The sequence below is a fragment of the Gorilla gorilla genome, chromosome 4 (genome assembly GCF_029281585.2).
Source record: "Gorilla gorilla gorilla isolate KB3781 chromosome 4, NHGRI_mGorGor1-v2.1_pri, whole genome shotgun sequence".
NCBI lineage: Eukaryota > Metazoa > Chordata > Mammalia > Primates > Hominidae > Gorilla > Gorilla gorilla.
This window is the reverse complement of record NC_073228.2, coordinates 49627489-49647070: the sequence shown is the minus strand read 5'-3', so window position 1 is coordinate 49647070 and position 19582 is coordinate 49627489. Positions and strand designations below refer to the sequence as shown.

Genomic DNA, 19582 nt, shown 5'->3' with positions numbered 1-19582 from the left:
GGAGCCAAGGCCGCAGAGAATGGGGAGGCTCCGCTATTCTCTAAATTCAGGGGGCGGCGGGCGCAGTGGCTCACGCCTGTAATCTCAGCACTTGGGGAGGCCGAGGAGGGCGGATCACGTGAGGTCAGGAGTTCGAGACCAGCCTGGCCAACACAGTGAAACCCCGTCTCTACTAAAAATACAAAAACTAGCTGGGCGTGGTGGGGCACGCCTATAATCCCAGCTTAATCCCAGCTACTCGGGAGGCTGAGGCAGGAGAATCGCTTGAACCTGGGAGGTGGAGGTTGCAGTGAGTCGAGATCATGCCACTGCACTCCAGCCTGGGCGACAGGGCAAGACTCCATCTCAAAACAACAACAGCAACAACAAAAGGCCGGGCATGGTGGCTCACTCTTGTAATTCCAGCACTTTGGGAGGCCGAGGCGGGTGGATCACAAGGTCAGGAGTTCGAGACCAGCCTGGCCAACATGGTTAAATCCCGTCTCTACTAAAAAATACAATTAGCTGGGCATGGTGGCGTGCGCCTGTAATCCCAGCTACTCAGGAGGCTGGGGTAGGAAAATCGCTTGACCCCCGGAGGCGGAGGTTGCAGTGAGTCGAGATCATGCCACTGCACTCCAGCCTGGGCGACAGAAGGAGACTCCATCTCAAACCCCCCCCCACCCCCCCCCCACACAAAAACCAACAAAAAAAGAAAGTGATATTCAAATAAAAGCTTGAAGAAGGTGAGGAAGGAATTCTTACCTGCATCTTAAGGAAGAGCATTCTAGGCCAAGGGAACAGCAAGAGCACAGAGGGTACCTGTTTGGGGATTAGCAGAGGCTGGTGTGGCTAGAAGATGGGCAACGAAAAGAGATACAGAAAATGGGGTGAGGGAGGTAAGAGTGTTGAGCTACCACCTAGGCTCTTATAGGGATTGTAAAGCTCTGGCTTTCACTTTGAATGAGATGAGATGACTGGGTCTTGAGCAGAGGGACTTACTTCATTTTTAAAAACAACTTTATGGGGTATAATTTACATACCATAAGACTCACACTTTTTAAATGTACGGTTCAATAATTTTTAGTAAATTTACATAGTTGCACAACTATCACCATAATCCAGTTTTAGAACATTTCCCATCTCCCCTTGCAATCCCCCACTGTGGCCTCCCAAAGTGCTGAGATTACAGGTGTGAGCCAATGTGCCTGGCCAAAAGTTTTTCATTTCAATAAAGTGCAATGTTTATGCTTTTGGTGTAAAAGAAACCACTGCTTAACCCAAAATTGTATGTAGTATTGTCTATTTTATTTTTATTTTGAGACAGTGTCTTACTCTGTTACCCAGGCTGGAGTGAAGCAGAACGAACAAACATGGCTCACTGCAGATTTGACTTCCTGGCTCAAGCAATCCTCTTGCTTCAACCTCCAGTGTAGCAGGGACCACAGGTGATCACTACCATGCCCAGCTAATTTTTAAAATTTTTTGTAGAGATGGGGTCTCACACTGCACTCCAGCCTCGGTGACAGAGCGAGACGACATCTCAAAAAAAAAAAAGAGATGGGGTCTCACTTTGTTGCCCAGGCTTCTGCTTTTTAAATTTAACATTTTTCTATGTTGCTACACAGTTATTGTAGTTATCATGGCTACATTACACTACACTAAATGTACTGCCTTAGTGTATTTTTTTTACCGCTGGAAATTCTACTATTTCCCCTTTGGGTGATTACAGTAATCCTGCAATGAAGAGCTGACTACTTACTTATGATAGAGACTCATAACTGGGATTACAGAATTAAGAGTGTGTCAGCTATTTAATGTCTCTTCCTTAACACTGGGAATCATTTTCCAAAGTGCTTGCACATAACTATATTCTGCTTCCAGTAATGTATGAGGAAGCCTGTTTTCATATTGCCTTGGCCAGTATTGGGTATCATATATTTGGGGAACAAAAGCAAAAAATGGCACTTCCTTGTTATTTTAATTAGCATCATTGATTGCTGGTAAGGCTGAACTTTTTGCTATGTATTTGCTTATTGTAGTTACTTTTTTTTTTTTTTTTGAGATGGAGTCTTGCTCTGTTGCCCAGGCTGGAGTGCAGTGGCGCCATCTCGGCTCACTGCAACCTCTGCCTCCTGGGTTCACGCCATTCTCCTGTCTCAGCCTCCCGAGTAGCTGGTACTACAGGCGCCCACCACTACGCCCGGCTAATTTTTTATATTTTTAGTGGAGACGGTTTCACCATGTTAGCCAGGATGGTCTCAATCTCCTGACCTCCTGATCTGCCCGCCTTGGCCTCCCAAAGTGCTGGGATTACAGGTGTGAGCCACCATGCCCGGCCTTTTTTTAAAAAAAAAAAAAAAAAAGAGAGACACGGTCTCACTCTGTCACCCAGGCTGGAGTGCAGTGGTGCAATATCAGCTCACTGGAATCTCCGCCTCCCGGGCTCAAGCAGTAGTTACTTTTTTCTGAATTATGTTTGCATTCTTTGATTAGGTATTGGATTCTTAGTATTTTTCTCAGTATTTTTAGTAATTTTTCATGAATGCTTTAATTATTTTCCAGATGTTCAGGAAGTTTTAAATTTTCAAGTCAAATCTGCTTATTTTTCTTGATGACTTATGTTGCTTAGAAAGTTATTCCCACCTCCAGAAGTGTCTTTCTTTTCTTTTAAATGTATGTGGTTTCTTATAATTGGTATTGGATGTGATATGTGGAACTAGATTGATTTTTCTGCTAGTTTTGTGACTAGGGATAGTGTTTACAATCCTTCTTCCTCTTGGCTGTTTCAGCATGAAAGCCCCTTTAGGGGAGGTGACTGGAATCATCCCCAAAGAATTCTCACCTAGTCCTGATGTGGCTGCTTCATAGTCCTGCGTTTCTTCCTGCTTGGCTGTCCCTAACATCTCAGAAACGCATAGAGAAGTAACGGGCTTCTAGAGAGGTAGGGGGTATAGTGTTACAACTGAGGATTTGGAAGTTGAGACCACCTGGTTCTTTACCATCCACTAACCATGTGACCTTATGCAATTTATTCAACTGTTCTGTGCTTTGTTTTCTTATTTTCAAAATGAGAATAATAGTATACAGTAGTAAATATCATAAAGGGTAGTGTGATAAATGAGCTGATACATTTGGAATGGAGGGGAATGACTGTTACATAGTGAATGCTCTGTGTATCCTCACACTTGGGAAGTATATGTAGTCAGTGTATGTAGTGCTTGAGGGATTGTGAATAATACACAACATATCCTCAGTCATTGATTCAACAGATGTTTATTGAGGATCTACTATGTGCCAGTCCCTATTCTAGGTCTGAGAGGATATACTGGTGAACTGCTCTAATAGTTTATATTCCAGAGGAGAGAATTTGACAATAAACATGTAACCAAGTTAATAAGATAATTTCAGATAATGGCAGATATTATGGGTTGAATGATGTCCCCCAAAAGATGTTGAAGTCCTAACATCTGGGACTAACACATGGGAATGTGAACTTTTTCGGAAATAGGATCGTTGCAGATGAGGTCATTGATGTTAGCCCTAGACCAATATGACTGCGTCCTTATAAATAGGGGCAATCTGGACACAGAGACAGACATGTACTGTGTCTGAGGGAAGATGATGTAAAGAGACACAGGGTGATCTGTAAGCCAAGGAAGACCTGAGGCTACCAAAAGCCAGGAAAGAGGTCTGGAATAGATACTTCTCTGGCTCCCTTAGAAGGAACATGGTCCTGCTGACACCTTAATTTTGGATTTCTGGCATCCAGAACTCTGAGACAATATATTTCTTTGGTTCTAAGCCATCCACTTTGTGGTACTTTGCTACAGCAGCCCTAGAAAGCTAATACAGTAGGTAAGAGGGTGATGTGATAGAGAGTAAGTGGGGGCAGGGTGGGAGGAGCTGCTTCAACTGGGGGATTCAGGAAGGCCTGTGTTATCTGGAAACCACTGAGGGTGGTAAGTAGGGAAGAGACATGACTGGCTGACTTAAAAAGAAACTATTTACGGGGGGATAGAATACATAGGGGAAAAGACACAAATCATACGTGTATTTTCAATGAATTTTTACAAAATGAACACGTCAATGTAACCAGTACCCAACTCCCTCTCCCATGCCACCTTCTAATTGATGCCCACCCTAAGGGCAAACAATATTGTCAATTCTAACACCCTAGATTGAGTTTTGACTGTTTTTTGAATTTCATGTAAATGGAATCATACATGACATACTCTTTTGTTTCCTTTCGCTCATCATGAGATTCACCCACCTTGTGTAGTTTTAGTTCATACATTCTCAATACTTTGTAGTATTCCATTGTGTGACTATATTAAAATATGGATATCTCTCTTGCTGTTAAGAGGCATCTGGGTAGTTTCCAGTTTGGTCTATTGTGAATAGTGTTGCTATGAACATTCTTGTTCATGTCTTTTGGTGAATATATTTATGCATTTCTCTTGGGTGGGTCCCTAGAGTTGAGGTTTCTGGGATCTCTCTCTCTCTCTCTTTCTCTTTCTCTCTCTCTCTTTAGGTATATTCAGCTTGAGTAGATGCTACCATCTCTGTGGCTGACATATTAACAGATTATTTTGAGCTGGCCTGGTGTGCACCTGTAATCCCAGCTCCTCAGGAGGCTGAGGCGGGAGGATCACTTGAGCCAGGAGTTCGAGACCAACTTGGGCAACATAGCAAGACCCCGTCTCAGTCAGTCAATCAATCAATGATAAATTTTGGTGCTGAGTGAAGAATAGAATGTGACAGTTGGTGGGGGGTGGCAAGAGTGGAAATGGAGAGACCAGATAGGAGCCTACTGTAATAGTCCTAGCAAAGGATGACAGTGGCTTTGGCCAGGGTAACAAGAGATGGAGGAAAGCACACTCATACAGGATGCATTATACAGGGAAAGCTGACAGGACCTGCTGATGGGTTGAATGTGGAGAGATGAGGAAAAGAGAGGAATCAAGGTTGACTGTTAGGTTTTTAGTTTGAACAACTAGGTGGACAGTTATGTCAATTACTGAGATGGAGAAGAATAGGAAAATAACAGGTGTGTGGGAGAATCAAGAATTCTGGTTTGGCCATGTTAAGTTTGATATGCTCATTAGGTTTCCAAGTAGAAACATCAAATAGATGGTTAGAACGCAGTGAAGATGTCAGATGGGAGATACGAATCTGGGGCCCTCAAATCAGCATACAGATGATTTTTTTTTTTTTTTGAGATGGAGTTTCGCTCTTGTTGCCCAGGCTGGAGTGCAATGGCGCGATCTCGGCTCACCGCAACCTCCACCTCCCTGGTTCAAGTGATTCTCCTGCCTCAGCCTCCCAAGTAGCTGGGATTACAGGCATGTACCACCACGCCCAGCTAATTTTGTATTTTTAGTAGAGACGGGGTTTCTCCATGTTCAGGCTAGTCTCGAACTCCCAACCTCAGGTGATCTGCCTGCCTCGGCCTCCCAAAGTGCTGGGATTACAGGCATTAGCCCCCGTGCGTGTCCGGCCGAATACAGATGATACTTAAAGCTATGAACATGCATAGATCCTCTTTTTTTTTTTTTTTTTTTGAGACGGAGTCTCGCTCTGTCGCCCAGGCTGGAGTGCAGTGGCGCGATCTCAGCTCACTGCAAGCTCTGCCTTCCAGGTTCACGCCATTCTCCTGCCTCAGCCTCCTGAGTAGCTGGGACTACAGGCGCCCGCCACCATGCCCGGCTAATTTTTTGTATTTTTGGTAGAGACGGGGTTTCACCGTGTTAGCCAGGATGGTCTCTATCTCCTGACCTCGTGATCCACCCGCCTCGGCCTCCCAAAGTGCTGGGATTACAGGCGTGAGCCACCACGCCTGGCCGAACATGCATAGATCCTCTTAGGGAGAAAGTGTAAGCAGAGAATAAAGGACCTAAGTCTCCTGAAGCATGCCACCATTAAGAAGTGAAGCAGAGGAGGAAGAGCCAGCAAAGGAAATGGGAAATCACTGTTGAGGCTGGAGAAAGATCACAACAGGTTGCTGTGTGTATTTTAAGAAGGGGAGTGGCTAATATATTGAGTACTACTGAGAGATTCAAATAAGATGAGAGGTGACCACTGGTGTCAACATGGTAGTCATTGGTAACCTAACAAAAATTATATCAGTGAGAAAGTGGGGTTGAGAAGTCTGATTAGAGTGGATTGGAGTAAATGGGGCATGAGGAAGTAGAGTAAGAGACAATAAATAATTCAAGAAGTCTTGCAAGGAAGGAGAGCACGGAAAGGGAGTAACAGCTACAGAGGAATCTGGATTCGGGGGGGAGTTTTCTCAAGATAGGGGATATTGGTTATGTCTGGAAATGACCCAGCAGAGGATGTGATGTAGGAAAAAGAGGGGCTAATCATGGGCACAGACATGAGATTGAGAAGGTGAAAGGGGATGGAATCCAAAGCACAAAAGGAAGAGATAAGAACAGGTTTGTTTCCTTCAATGAAAGAGGAAAGGCAGAAAGTATTTTGCAGATTGGCAGATTTGGTGGTGAGATGATGAGGTAGTTCTCATCTGCTTCTGTTTTCTCAATAAAGGATGAGCCCAGGCCATAAGTTGGAGGTGGGAGAGAAGGAATACTGGAGGTTCAGGGAGATGAGAAAGTATGATAGTCATTGGGAGGGTGGGAGAGCAAACTTGTCAGGAGCATGTAGTAGGAGCTCAGGCAGTGTTGTGCACTCATTTGAGATTTTGGGACATGAATTTAAAATTAGACCAGTCATCAGTGATCACATGTGACTTGTAAGCACCCAGAAATGAATAGTTATTGTTAAATGTAGTGGTACTCTCCAGTTGTTCACTGAATAAACAAATGAATGAATAGAGTATTATATGAAACACTTGGATGGGGAGGAGGAAGGGAAATAAAGAAAATGTGTATCTGTCTTATAACCTACTTGAAGGAGACAAAACATAATTATTTGAGAACAAAGCATATTTTAACACGCACAAACATATTAAGTTTTCCAGTTGACGTTATAAATTCTGACAGGAATAAGAATAGTGGCATACTTAAAATAGAATGGAGTAAATGTGGGAAATAATTCCTGAAGTTTCAAATCGGATCTCAAAAGTTCCCAGGGAAATGTGTTAACAGAAAACAGACGTAAAAGGGGGAAAACTGATAGATGTTTATGAGCAAGATATTACATGTGGCCTTCTATAAGCTGAAAAGGACTTTTAGCTTGAAAGCAGGAATGGAAATAATTACTGTAATTTAAGGAGTAACCTCTTCATGCTAAGCATTAACAGATCACTTACTTACCTGACAGTGGCTACTATTTATTTTGTATCTAAGCACTGTGCTAATTGTTTTACATATATTATTTCTAATATTCACAACACTACAAAATTACATACTATTATTTATTACTAATTATTAAAATTCCATTTTACAGATGAGGGGATTGAGACTCAGCATTTCAATAATTTGCCCAAGATTCCAGTTAGTAAGGAGCTGAGGTGGGATTTGAAGCCCAGGTCTCTGATCCCAAAGGCCATAGTCAGTTTTCTGTGTTTTACTCCATTTAATTGTGTATTCCCCTCATTTTCCTAGCACTTAGTAGAGAGGCCAGCCTAGGATAAATGTTCAACAGCAAGAGCGACCCCAAAATACAAATCTGATGACCTCCTTTTGCACTTAATCTAGATTGTTTACTAACAACCCTCCTCACCCTCAGCTCACTAGTCTTTGTCTTCAAGACAATCTCTTTCCTTCCCTAGAGTATTTGCCTGAGCTGCACTTATACCTCTCAAGGCTCTTCTCACTCTTGCCCTGCTAACCTCTTTATATCCTTTAGATCACAGCTTGTCTGTTCAGAGGCCTTCCTTGGCCATTCGATCTAAAATAGATCTCTCGTATTTTCTATGTCATCCACTTTTTTCCCAACATTTATCAAATTTTGCAGTTACCTTGTCAGTTTACTTTCTGGTGTTTTTCCAATATTATGCCCCATGGGACCAACGACCTTGAATCTTGTTTGCCTTTGATTTCCCAGAGCTGTGCTCTTCAATACAGAAGCCAGCAGCCACGTGGCTACTGAGCACTGTACTGCAAATGTGGTGTTGCCTTATTGAGATGTGCAGTTAAGTGTAAAATACGCACTGGATTTTGAAGACTTGGTATGAGAAAAGAATGCATAAGATCTCGATTTTTAAATGTTGATTACATGTTGAAATACTTGTATAAACTGGGTTAAATATATGACAAATTTTCACTTGTTTTACTTTTTAATTGTGGCTACTAGAAGATTTCAACCTACATATGTGACTCACATGTTTCTAGAATCTGACACAGTGCCCTGGTCCATTTTATTGAATGAAATATCCAATGTCGAGAGAGAGAGATGGAATGAATGGGTGCATGAAGAGGTATAGTCTCATGCTTCCACTAGGCAAATAGATACAGCACTGCCGTAGAAGTTAGGAGATCTGGGTTCTGGCTCAGGATGTACTGGAAACGCCTTGGACAAGCCCTACCCTACTCTGGGGATCAATTTGCCAATTAGGTAGTTGATCTTTGAGGTCTGGAAGCTTACGAGAATCAGTTGGCAGGGAAATGTACCAGGAAAGCCTGGTACAACGGCGCTTGTCTTTTTCGCTCTAGCCTAAACACTTGAGCCTCGGCAAACGGGCAGAGGCAGCGGTAATCAGGGACTACACCCCCGAACCCAGTACCCGGGTCCCCGACTTCCCCGAGCCTACGTCACTGGGGCGCGACGGCGTTGTCCCCGGGACTGCAGCGGCTGAGAAGGTCCCTTCGGTGAAGGCGAGTTCCGGGACAACAGAGAGGGCCGCACGGTTTCCGAGTCTCTCGGAGGCTCAGTTCTCAGCACACCATTCCCCACAGCTCTCCTTTTTACTTCACCCCTACCCGACACTTGACCCCGGCAGTGTGAACCCCGCTGGGAGCGTCCAAAGCCAAGCCTCATCGCGGCTGCGCAGCGCACGTGCACAGCCTCGCAGGAGTCTCGGCGATTGGCTGTGACGCAGTTTCCGGCGTGAGCGGCGAAAGCCGGGAGGGCGAGCGAGAGAGCTAGTAGGCAGCAGGCTGCCGGCGGGCGGGCGGACGGCACGGAGGGAGGGAGCGAGCGAGCAGTGAGTAAGCCAGCGAGGGCGGCCGGGTCTCGAGGTCAGCCGAGATTTCTCAGGTCCCTCCGGCCCCCTCCCTGGAGTCCACAGCGCCTCCGGTGTCCAGAGGATCGGACACGGCCCGGCCCGGCCATGGCCTCGTTGCTGAAGGTGGATCAGGAAGTGAAGCTCAAGGTAGCGGCACCGGTCCGGCCTTTTTGCCCCTCGCTTTGATCCCCCAGCAGTCTGACCGGCTTCCTACTCCCCATGGCGTCTTTGTCTCCCTGGGGATACCAGCTCTGAGCTTCCGCTCGGCTCAGCCCAGCCCCCAACTCCCGGGGTCGGCTTCGCCGGAGAGGAAAATATAGGATGGCTTTCTGTACCGCGTCTGATGATGGAGAGTCCCGGGGACACCTCCGCGGACACGTGTTGGACTCAGGGCTTTAGGCCAGTGACAGCTGGCAATCCCCCAGCCCAACAACGTCCCTGGACACTGCCCCTGCCCTTGGCGGCTGGCCTTCCTGGTATCATAGACCACGTCTGGGTGGGGGTTGGCACGTTTGTGAGCTCACATCTTCCCTAACTACCTGTCTTTTGTCTGCTTATCAAATTCAGACAGCTTCAGACACAGGAGGGGGGGAGGGAAGGGGGAGGACAGAGGAGACAGGCAGGTGCTGTCCTCAAAGCCCTGCGTTCTTCTCCTGAGATGGAAAAATGGATCCTCAAAAAAATAAAGTATTTGCAGTCTGGGGGCCTCTCAGCTTTTTATTACAGTTACAAGGTGAGGGAAAGACAGTTGGATTTGGGATTCTCCATCCTGCTCTTACCTCTGTCCCCAGGTACTGAATTGCTCTCTTTGTTAATTTTAGGTTGATTCTTTCAGGGAGCGGATCACAAGTGAGGTGAGTGAAATAAATAGAAAAATGGTTGTTGGTTGAGAGTTTCCCAAAGAGGAGATACCTGGAGAGAGAGAGAGAGAGACCTTCCCACAGATATTAATTCAGCTGTATTTTCCCTCTTCCTTAGGCAGAAGACTTGGTGGCAAATTTTTTCCCAAAGAAGTTGTTAGAACTTGATAGTTTTCTGAAGGTGAGAAACCCTATTCTTTCCTCAAATTCCCCGATTTTTTTGGCCCTGGTATTACTGTCAACTGGGATAAACTGTGTTGATTCTTCTTCTTTTTATTTTTTTAAACTGTAAAAGCACTTTCATTTCTTGCTCTTCAAATCAAATACTTCTTTGTTCAGCTTGAAAAGATTAATGTTTTGGGGTGGGTGTCTTTCAGGAACCAATCTTAAACATCCATGACCTAACTCAGATCCACTCTGACATGAATCTCCCAGTCCCTGACCCCATTCTTCTCACCAATAGCCATGATGGACTGGATGGTGTAAGTGTCCTATATTTATCTTTGTGTTCTTGAGCAGTAGGTCCTCTGTCCTCTGTTTCCTTGTCAGTTTAAGATGTACAGAGGGAACAGTGGGATTTGGATCTGGGAACTAGGACTCTGTTACAGACATGATGACTCTAGTATAGTTCTTTTATTTCTTATTTATTTATTTATTTATTCTTGAGAAAGGGTGTCACTTTTTTTGCCCAAGCTGGAGTGTAGTGGCGGGAATGCTGCTCACTGCAGCCTTGACCTCCCGAACTCAAGCGATCCTTCCTCCTCAGCCTCGCAGGTAGCTGGGACTACAGGAGTCCACCACCATGCCCACTGATTTTTGTATTTTTTGTAGAGATGGGGTTTCACCATGTTGCCCAGGCTGGTCTCAAACTCCTGAGCTCAAGTAGTCCACCCGCCTCAGCCTCCCAAAGTGCTGGGATTACAGGCGTGAGTCACTGCACGGGGACTCCAGTATATTCCTTTTAGACCCTGAGTTTCATTTACGACGTGAAGTGAATGTGCTAATGCTACTGTCAGTGTTAGAGTGAGTTTCAAATAAAAGAGAACTAGCTTAGGCCAGGCACCGTGGCTTACGCCTGTAATCCCAGCACTTTGGGAGGCCGAGGTGGACGGATCATGAGGTCAGGAGATCAAGACCATCCTGGCTAACACGGTGAAACTCTGTCTCTACTGAAAATACAAAAAATAGCTGGGTGTGGTTGTGGGCCCCTGTAGTCCCAGCTACTTCGGAGGCTGAGGCAGGAGAATGGCATGAACCCAGAGGCGGAGCTTGCAGTGAGCTGAGATCGCGCCACTGTACTCCAGCCTGGGCGACAGAGTGAGACTCTGTCTCAAAAAAAAAAAAGAGAACTAGCTTCATCAGGTTACCTGGTTTTTCCCATGGCTCTGAACAACACTTTACTTACATTTGTTTCCATGTCTTGAGTAGTGTTATGGGATATGCAGTTCTCGCTATGTAACTGCAATTGCTATCTTTGCTGTGCATCTCTTAACACCTAGTCCTTATCAGTCATGTGTCCACATGCTACTATAACACTGATGATACCGTATTGTTGTCTGTAGTACTGCCTCATTGTTGAACTTGTACATCTGGAAGGCAGAAACTATTTTTTTTTTTTTTTTTTTTTTTTCTTGAGACAGAGTCTCACTCTGTTGCCTAGGCTGGGTGCTGTGGCGCAATCTCAGCTTACTGTAACCTCCGCCTCCCGGGTTCAAGTGATTCTCCCACCTCAGCCTCCCACGTAGCTGAGATTACAGGTGCACACCACCACGCCCAGCCAATTTTTTGTTTTTAATGGAGACGGTTTCACCATGTTGTCCAGACGGGTCTCGAACTCCTGACCTCAGGTGATCCGCCCGCCTCAGCCTCCCAAAGTGCTGGGATTACAGGCATGAGCCATCGTGCTCGGCTGGCAGGAGCTATCTTAATCTTTGTATTTCCAGCACCTAGTGCTGATCCTGGTCCCTAGCAATTGCTGAATACATGTTTGTTGACTGAATAATGTGTTCCTTTGTGGAACCAGCAGATTTGTACGTATTCCCTTAATTATCTTCCCTGCTTTGATTGGTTCTGTTTTCCTATTCTTTATAATACTTAATGTATTGTGTTTCTGGAAAGATTGGTCTTCACAACTACAGCGTAATTTGCTTTGTGGTAAGAACCTTTTCTTTCTTTCTCTGAGGGGGAACACAGTCTCACTCTGTCACCCAGGTTGGAGTGCAGTGGCTTAATCTCAGCTCACTGCAACCTCAAACTCCTGGGCTCAAGTGGTCCTCCTACCTCAGCCTCCCAGGTAGCTGGGACTACAGGTACATGTGCCATCACATTCAGCTAGTTTTTGTATTTTTTGTGGAGACGGGGTTTCCCTATGTTGCCCAGGCTGGTCTCGAGCTCCTGAGCTCAAGTGATCTGCGTGCCTTGGCCTCCCAAAGTGCTGGGATTACAGGTGTGAGCCATGGCGCCCAGCCCAAGAACCTTTTCTTTCTTTCCTTTTTTTTTTTTGAGGTGGAGTTTCGCTCTTGTCAGATAGGCTGGAGTGCAGTGGCACAATCTCGGCTCAGTGCAACCTCTGCCTCCCAGGTTCAAGCAATTCTCCTGCCTCAGCCTTCCGAGTAGATGGGATTACAGGTGCCTGCCACCACGCCCGGCTAATTTTTTTTATTTTTATTTTTTGGAGATGGAGTCTTGTTCTGTTGCCGAGGCTGGAGTGCAGTGGTGCAATCTTGGCTCACTACAACCTCCGCTTCCTGGGTTCAAGCAGTTCTCTGCCTCAGCCTCCCAAGTAGCTGGGATTATAGGTGCTTGCCACCACGCCCAGCTAATTTTTGTATTTTTAGTGGAGATGAGGTTTCACTGTCTTGGCCAGGCTGGTCTTGAACTCCTGACCTTGTGATCCACCTACCTTGGCCTCCTAAAGTGCTGGGATTACAGGCATGAACCACCGCGCCTGGCTAACTTTTTGTATTTTTAGTAGAGATGGGGTTTCACTATGTTGGCTAGGCTGGTCTCAAACTTCTGATCTCAGGTGATCCGTCCACCTCGGACCCCCAATTGCTGGGATTACAGGCATGAGCCACCACGCCTTGCCTCCAAGAACCTTTCTTAAAGCTTTGTATGTACTTAGGAAATTGTGCAGAAATTAGTAACATAAGCTATGAGGCTGAGGAAGGGATTAAACTGCTTGAAGGGTATCTTGTGATGGAGATGTGGGTGTCAAAAGTAGGCTCACCCCTGCCTCTTTGTATCCTTAGCCCACTTATAAGAAGCGAAGGTTGGATGAGTGTGAAGAAGCCTTCCAAGGTAAGAGGCACCCTTACCTCACCTCCCCTCACCCCATCCCTGACTTGCAACCCTGAGAAGCAGGATGGATCTAGTGTTCTCCTGACCAGGAGGCAAGATCTAATCTTACTTCCCAGAGGCAGCATTCCCAACTCCTCCAAACGTGCTTGTTATTGAGTGCTCTAAACCTGGTTTTCCAATAAACAGGGTTTAAGACTTTTGTCATGTTTTAGACGCTCATCTGTAGTTCTTTTATTCCATACATTCTCGTTGATTCTAATAGTGGTGTCATGGTAGGATTGTGACAAAGGCAGAGGTCGTAGCATCTGATAGGTATAGGGAAAATGAGAGAGAGGCAGGGGATGCTGTGTCCTTCCCTCTTCCCTGATCATTTGACCTTCACATCTCTGCCAGGAACCAAGGTGTTTGTGATGCCCAATGGGATGCTGAAAAGCAACCAGCAGCTGGTGGACATTATTGAGAAAGTGAAACCTGAGATCCGGCTGTTGATTGAGAAATGTAACACGGTGAGGCACAGGCTGGTGACCTATGGGCCGGCCCCAAGTACCCCACCTGAAGTGCAAAAAACAGTGGATGTACGGGTGGTATGGGAATTGGCAGACTAGGTTTTTTTGAGTTTTTTTTTTTGAGATGGGGTCTCACTCCGTCACCCAGGTTGGAGTGCAGTGGCGCCACCTCGGCTCACTGCAACCTCTGCCTCCTGGGTTCAAGTGATTCTCCTGCCTCAGCCTCCCGAGTAGCTGGGATTACAGGTGCCTGCCAACACACCCAGCTACTTTTTGTATTTTTAGTAGAGACGGGGTTTCACCATTTTGGCCATGGTTAGCCAGGCTGGTCTCGAACTCCTGACCTCAGGTGATCCACCCGCTTCGGGGTCCCAAATTGCTGGGATTACCGGCATGAGCCACCATGCCTGGCCAGACTAGGTATTTTGACTTCTGTGTTCCTGGCATCTGGCTCCAGCCGTCTGAATTGTGTACTTCATGGCTTCAGCCTTCAGGCAAAGGTCCTCATATATGTTTTGACCTCCAGGTCAAAATGTGGGTACAGCTCCTGATTCCCAGGATAGAAGATGGAAACAACTTTGGGGTGTCCATTCAGGTAATGTACTTGAATTACATACTGGGAAGAGCGGCTTGGGAGATACTCTCATCTCCCCTGCGTTATCTTTTTTTCCTTTTTCTTTGGGGCTGCTGTGGATGACATGGAAGTGGCTTTTGATGTACCTGTTGTTTGTTTGTTTTAGGAGGAAACAGTTGCAGAGCTAAGAACTGTTGAGAGTGAAGCTGCATCTTATCTGGACCAGATTTCTAGGTAGGGCTGCTTGGGCTTGGCCGAGGCATTGGGGGCTGATGAGGTGGTGGGCACCATCAAGGGTCTCCTGCAGCTTCCTCCTCTTCTCTCTCTTTCCAGATATTATATTACAAGAGCCAAATTGGTTTCTAAAATAGCTAAATATCCCCATGTGGTAAGTAAGGGGTTTGTGGCCTGAGGGTGGAGGTGGCAGGATAGTGAAGAGTGACTGTTACTGGGAAGGAGCTGTCTGGAAACAATTGGGCTTTGGGGACTAGCTTTTTCCTCTACCCTCCTTGCAGGAGGACTATCGCCGCACCGTGACAGAGATTGATGAGAAAGAATATATCAGCCTTCGGCTCATCATATCAGAGCTGAGGAATCAATATGTGAGTAATCTCAGTCCTTGTCCATAGTTGCTGTGGCTTCTCTTAGTTCTGTTGAGAGTATTCTTAAAATTCTCTGAAGGGCTGAGATGAGGGTCTGAGGTAAAATGAATAGACCAAATTCTATTCATCACCTGAGTGTTGAGAACCATGAAGTCATCTAGCAGGGTGTCTGTCTTCTTTCTACCTGAGTGGAGGGGTGTGCAGTACAGTATGGTTAAGATATAGGTGTCAGAGTCAGACAGACTTAGGTTTGCAACCAGGCTCTACCTGTATTGTGTGACCTCGAGCAAATTGTTCAAGCTCAAACTTCAATTTCTTCTTTAAAATGGGACTGGACTGGGCGCAGTGGCTAACGCCTGTAATCCCACCACTTTGGGAGGCCAAGCCGGGTGGATCACCTGAGGTCAGGAGTTCGAGACCAGCCTGACCAACATGGCGAAAGCTTGTCTCTACTAAAAATACAAAATTAGCCGGGCCTGGTGGCACATGTCTGTAATCCCAGCTACTTGGGAGGCTGAGGCAGGAGAATCACTTGAACCCGGGAGTTGGAGGTTGCGGTGAGCCAAGATTGCTCCATTGCACTCCAGCCTGGGCAACGAGCGAAACTCCATCTCAAAAAAAAATAAAAATAGACCGGGTGTGGTGGCCCACACCTGTAATCCCAGCACTTTGGGAGGCCAAGGTGGGTGGATCACTTGAGGTCAGGAGTTCGAGACCAGCCTTACCAACATGGAAAAACCCCGTCTTTACTGAAAATACAAAAAAAAATTTAGCCAGGCGTGGTGGCACATGCCTTTAACCCTAGCTACTCAGGAGGCTGAGGCGGGAGAATTGCTTGAACCCGGGAGGCGGAGGTTGCAGTGAGCTGAGATCGCACCACTGGACTCCAGCCTGGGCAACAAGAGCAAAACTCCGCCTCAAATAAAAATAAATAAAATAAAATAAAATGGGACTGAAGAGGCCGGGTGTGGTGGATCACACCTGTAATGCCAGCACTGTGGGAGGCTGAGGCAGGTGGATCACATGAGGTCAGGAGTTTTTGACCAGCCTGGCCAACATGGTGAAACCCCATCTCTACTGAAAATACAAAAAATTAGCTGGGCATGGTTGGCGGACCCCTGTAATCCCACCTAATTGGGAGGCTGAGGCAGGAGAATCGCTTGAACCCAAGAGGTGTAGGTTGCAGTGAGCCGAGATTATGCCACTGTACTCCAGCCTGGGCAACAAGAGCGAAACTCCGTCTCAAAAAAAGAAAACAAAACTGAAGAGTACCTACTGCACAAAATTCATTCGCTTTTTTAAAATAAGTGAGATAACACATTGAAGGACCTGGTACAATTCTTACTATGTTAAGCGCACAATACATGTTAGTTGTTATCAGACACTTGGGGCCTTGGAAATACCCATTTATACCCAGTTGAAGTATAAGAGAGGTGGTGCTGCCACCCTGAATGCAGGCTCAAGTGAGATTAAAATTACAGTAAGTTGGCTGGGTGCAGTGGCTCACGCCTGTAATCCCAGCGCTTTGGGAGGCCGAGGCGGGCGGATCACGAGGTCAGGAGATCGAGACCATCCTGGCTAACATGGTGAAACCCCGTCTGTACTAAAAATACAAAAAATTAGCCGGGTGTGGTGGCAGGCGCCTGTAGTCCCAGCTACTCAGGTGGCTGAGGCAGGAGAATGGCATGAACCTGGGAGGCGGAGGTTGCAGTCAGCTGAGATCGCGCCACTGCACTCCAGCCTGAGCGATAGAGCAAGGAAACTGTGACTTTAAAAATGATGTATATCAAAACCAAGTTTTTTTTCATTAACATTGTAACAAAATGACATCCAACAAAATGACGTTATTTGAAACCAGGTTATTTGAGGACCTTCTTTCTGTACTTGATTTGCTTACCTGCTGTACTTTAATTTCCTTCAAGTCGCAGTTGCTAAGAACCTATTGATGACATTAAGGACTTACTGTATGCAGATGATTGCTTGGGGATTTGTGGAGGGGTCTCTCATTTTCTTGATGAGGTAAGGGTTGTACAGATATGTATGTGATTCCCCTGATCCCTCTTCTCCCAGGTCACTCTACATGACATGATCCTGAAAAATATCGAGAAGATCAAACGGCCCCGGAGCAGCAATGCAGAGACTCTGTACTGAGGCCAGGGCCAGGGCCAGGGGACTCTGTGAGTCTGGCTCAAGACCGACATTGCCTTGGTTTGTTACATGACTATCGTGATGGGGAAACTGGCTGGAAATAGTAATCACACCTCTCTGTTTTTAGTTAGAGTCTAATGAAACTCTCATCTAGTTCTGTGATGTGTTTACCTCTTTTTTCAGGCCTCAGGAACTCTTCTATTTCCTTCCCTAATACCCCACACCCAACCTGTCGTAATTTTTGGAGAACTCCAGGTTTGTGTGTGCAGGATGTTGGCACAAAAATACCTGTGTTTTCATTCTCCTCCTCTCTCCCTCCCATGTCTTGCGCTTTATGTTTTCTTCCTTTTGATAATTAGTTGGTTAAAAGCTGAGGGAACCGGAAGGAAAGTGCTAGGTGTTTTTTAGGAACTAGGGTGGCGGGGGGACGAACTTCTCTTCCTCACATGAGGTTACTGTTTCTTTCCTCTGTGGGGCATTGGATCCTCCCACAGTTGCTCTGGTGATGACTTAGGGCTTCGCATCTGTGTACATCCCACCTTGAATCTTGATCGTGACAAGAAACACCTTAGGCCTTCAGTCAATTCCGAAGCTCCTTCAGTTGTTTTTATAATGGGCGTTTTCACATGCACATATGTGTATGCATGTATACGCCCATACAGACATGCACACACAGACTCCTACTCCATTAGCTAACATACCCTCGCTCTCCACAACCCCTGTCACATACCTTTCAGGAGGTGACGGTTGTCTTAGTTGTCATTACCCAGACAAATGTCCTGGGCCCGTCCTCCCTCCTGATACTGTAGCCTCTTGGTACCCACGGTGAGTTGGTGGAGAACAGAGAGATGAGAAGCAGAGGGCTTGGGGAAGGCCTGTTCCTCTCTGACTCAGCCCTTTTTGGCATTATTGCAAAAGCTTGACTCCTGGTTGCCTTTTCCCAGCCAGTTTTCAGTTGGGGTGAAGGTGTCTGCAAGTGTGAGGTCCAGATGCTGCTGCTCATGTTGGGCTTTCCTTTTAGGAACTATTTCTCTTTATTTATAGTGTCGGGCTTCCGGGGAAAGCAATCATTGGTGTGTATGTTTATGTGCACGCACACACGTGCATATACACGTTTGTGTATGTGGAAATGTGCTGGGCAAGTCAAAACTATAGAAGAGTTGCCTCCTGTCTCTCGAATCTTCCAGAGATATCACTTAATTGTTAACAGCTTTTGTGTTAATCCCCTTCAGCCCCCAGCTCTTTTATTCTACCACGGCTGGAGAGTTGATACCTGCAGTCAGCCTGCCAGTGACTCTTAGTGTCTGTTTCTGACTTACTTTTCCTGTCTCTGTCTTCCAACCCCCAATAATATTTCCACCGGGGATGCATCATTTTTACTCCCAATATTCTGTAGAGAAGGAGTCAGGATGCTGTCTTCCCACGAATAGTACTCAGTAACAAACCAATTGCATTTTAGTTGGGCAGTGCTCCCATCCACCCTCCAGATCCCTTCCAGCTAAAACCCTTCCCCCTTCCCTCCATGTGTTTCTCAGTTTCCCGTTTCGCTTGTTGGATTGTTCCACTGCCCCTCCTCCTCACCCTATCACCCTTGGATCGTAATGTAAAATTCTTTTACCATGTCAAGAAATCATTAAAAATACAGGTACTTTGACCTCTTTCTAAAGCCGCAGACCCTGGTGCAATGCTCTGGTGGCTAGGGACGTACTCATGCTCATATGTGTGCACGCTTGGACACCCACCTCCATGGACACCTAGCCACCCTGTTGTGTGTCCTTATGCCAGTTGAGCTGAATCTTTTCCCCGGTATAGTGGAAAGACTGAGGCTTCTGCCTACTGAGCAAGGTTGGGTGCTTCATTTGTGTTCAGTCTGAATTACGGGAAAGTTAGCTCTTCCCAGACCTAAGCTGCCTTCTCTCCCTACTTTCAGAAGATCCTAGTTCCTTCCTTCCCTAGTGATACCCGTGAACTGCCAATAGAGGCTGCTGTCGTTCCATGTGTAAGGAATGAACTGGTTCAAGGCGTGTCCTACCCAGTCATTTTCTTTACCTTATACTAATTCTTCCTGAATAATGTCTTCAGTTTCTTGAGAAGACTCATAGTTTTGGTTTTCAAATTACTTGGAGGGCTGCCTAGGAATCTATCTCCCTCTGAAATAAAGTTTCCTCATCTTCCACCTTGCAAGTAGCCTTCTGGTTTCCAATGATCCCCTCGTTGTCTCTGTAAAAAGAGTTTAAGGTCTTGAACAATGGAGGAGCAGCTGCTCTGTTCTGTTTCAGAGATGACTACCAAAAGCTAGCGGTTTGTGAGTGCCTCCCCTGTGCCAGGCACATTAAGTACCTAATGTGCATGATCACATTTAATCTTCAGGAATCTATAAGATAGTTGTTACCTATTTGTTACAGATGAGGACACTGAGACTCAGGATAAGTATTTCCACTAAGGTTACACAGCTGAGGGAACTGGGATTGGTGGACAAACCT

General features: G+C 46.1%; 1 protein-coding gene across 2 annotated transcripts; it reads left to right on the top strand.

Annotated features, from left to right (window-relative positions):
- The first annotated feature begins 8957 nt into the window (after positions 1-8957).
- Positions 8958-19283, top strand: PSME3 (proteasome activator subunit 3). 2 transcript variants are annotated; one of them, XM_004041638.5, is made up of 11 exons: positions 8958-9256; positions 9931-9963; positions 10088-10150; positions 10347-10451; positions 13221-13269; positions 13663-13775; positions 14302-14370; positions 14516-14583; positions 14683-14737; positions 14865-14951; positions 17022-19283. In XM_004041638.5, the coding sequence occupies exons 1-11, from the start codon at positions 9215-9217 to the stop codon at positions 17100-17102; spliced, it is 765 nt and encodes a 254-aa protein (XP_004041686.1). In that variant the 5' UTR covers positions 8958-9214; the 3' UTR covers positions 17103-19283. The 2 variants fall into 2 exon arrangements, with proteins under 2 accessions (XP_004041686.1, XP_018882465.1); XM_019026920.4 differs by having other exon boundaries at positions 8977-9842.
- Positions 19284-19582: the final 299 nt, after the last annotated feature.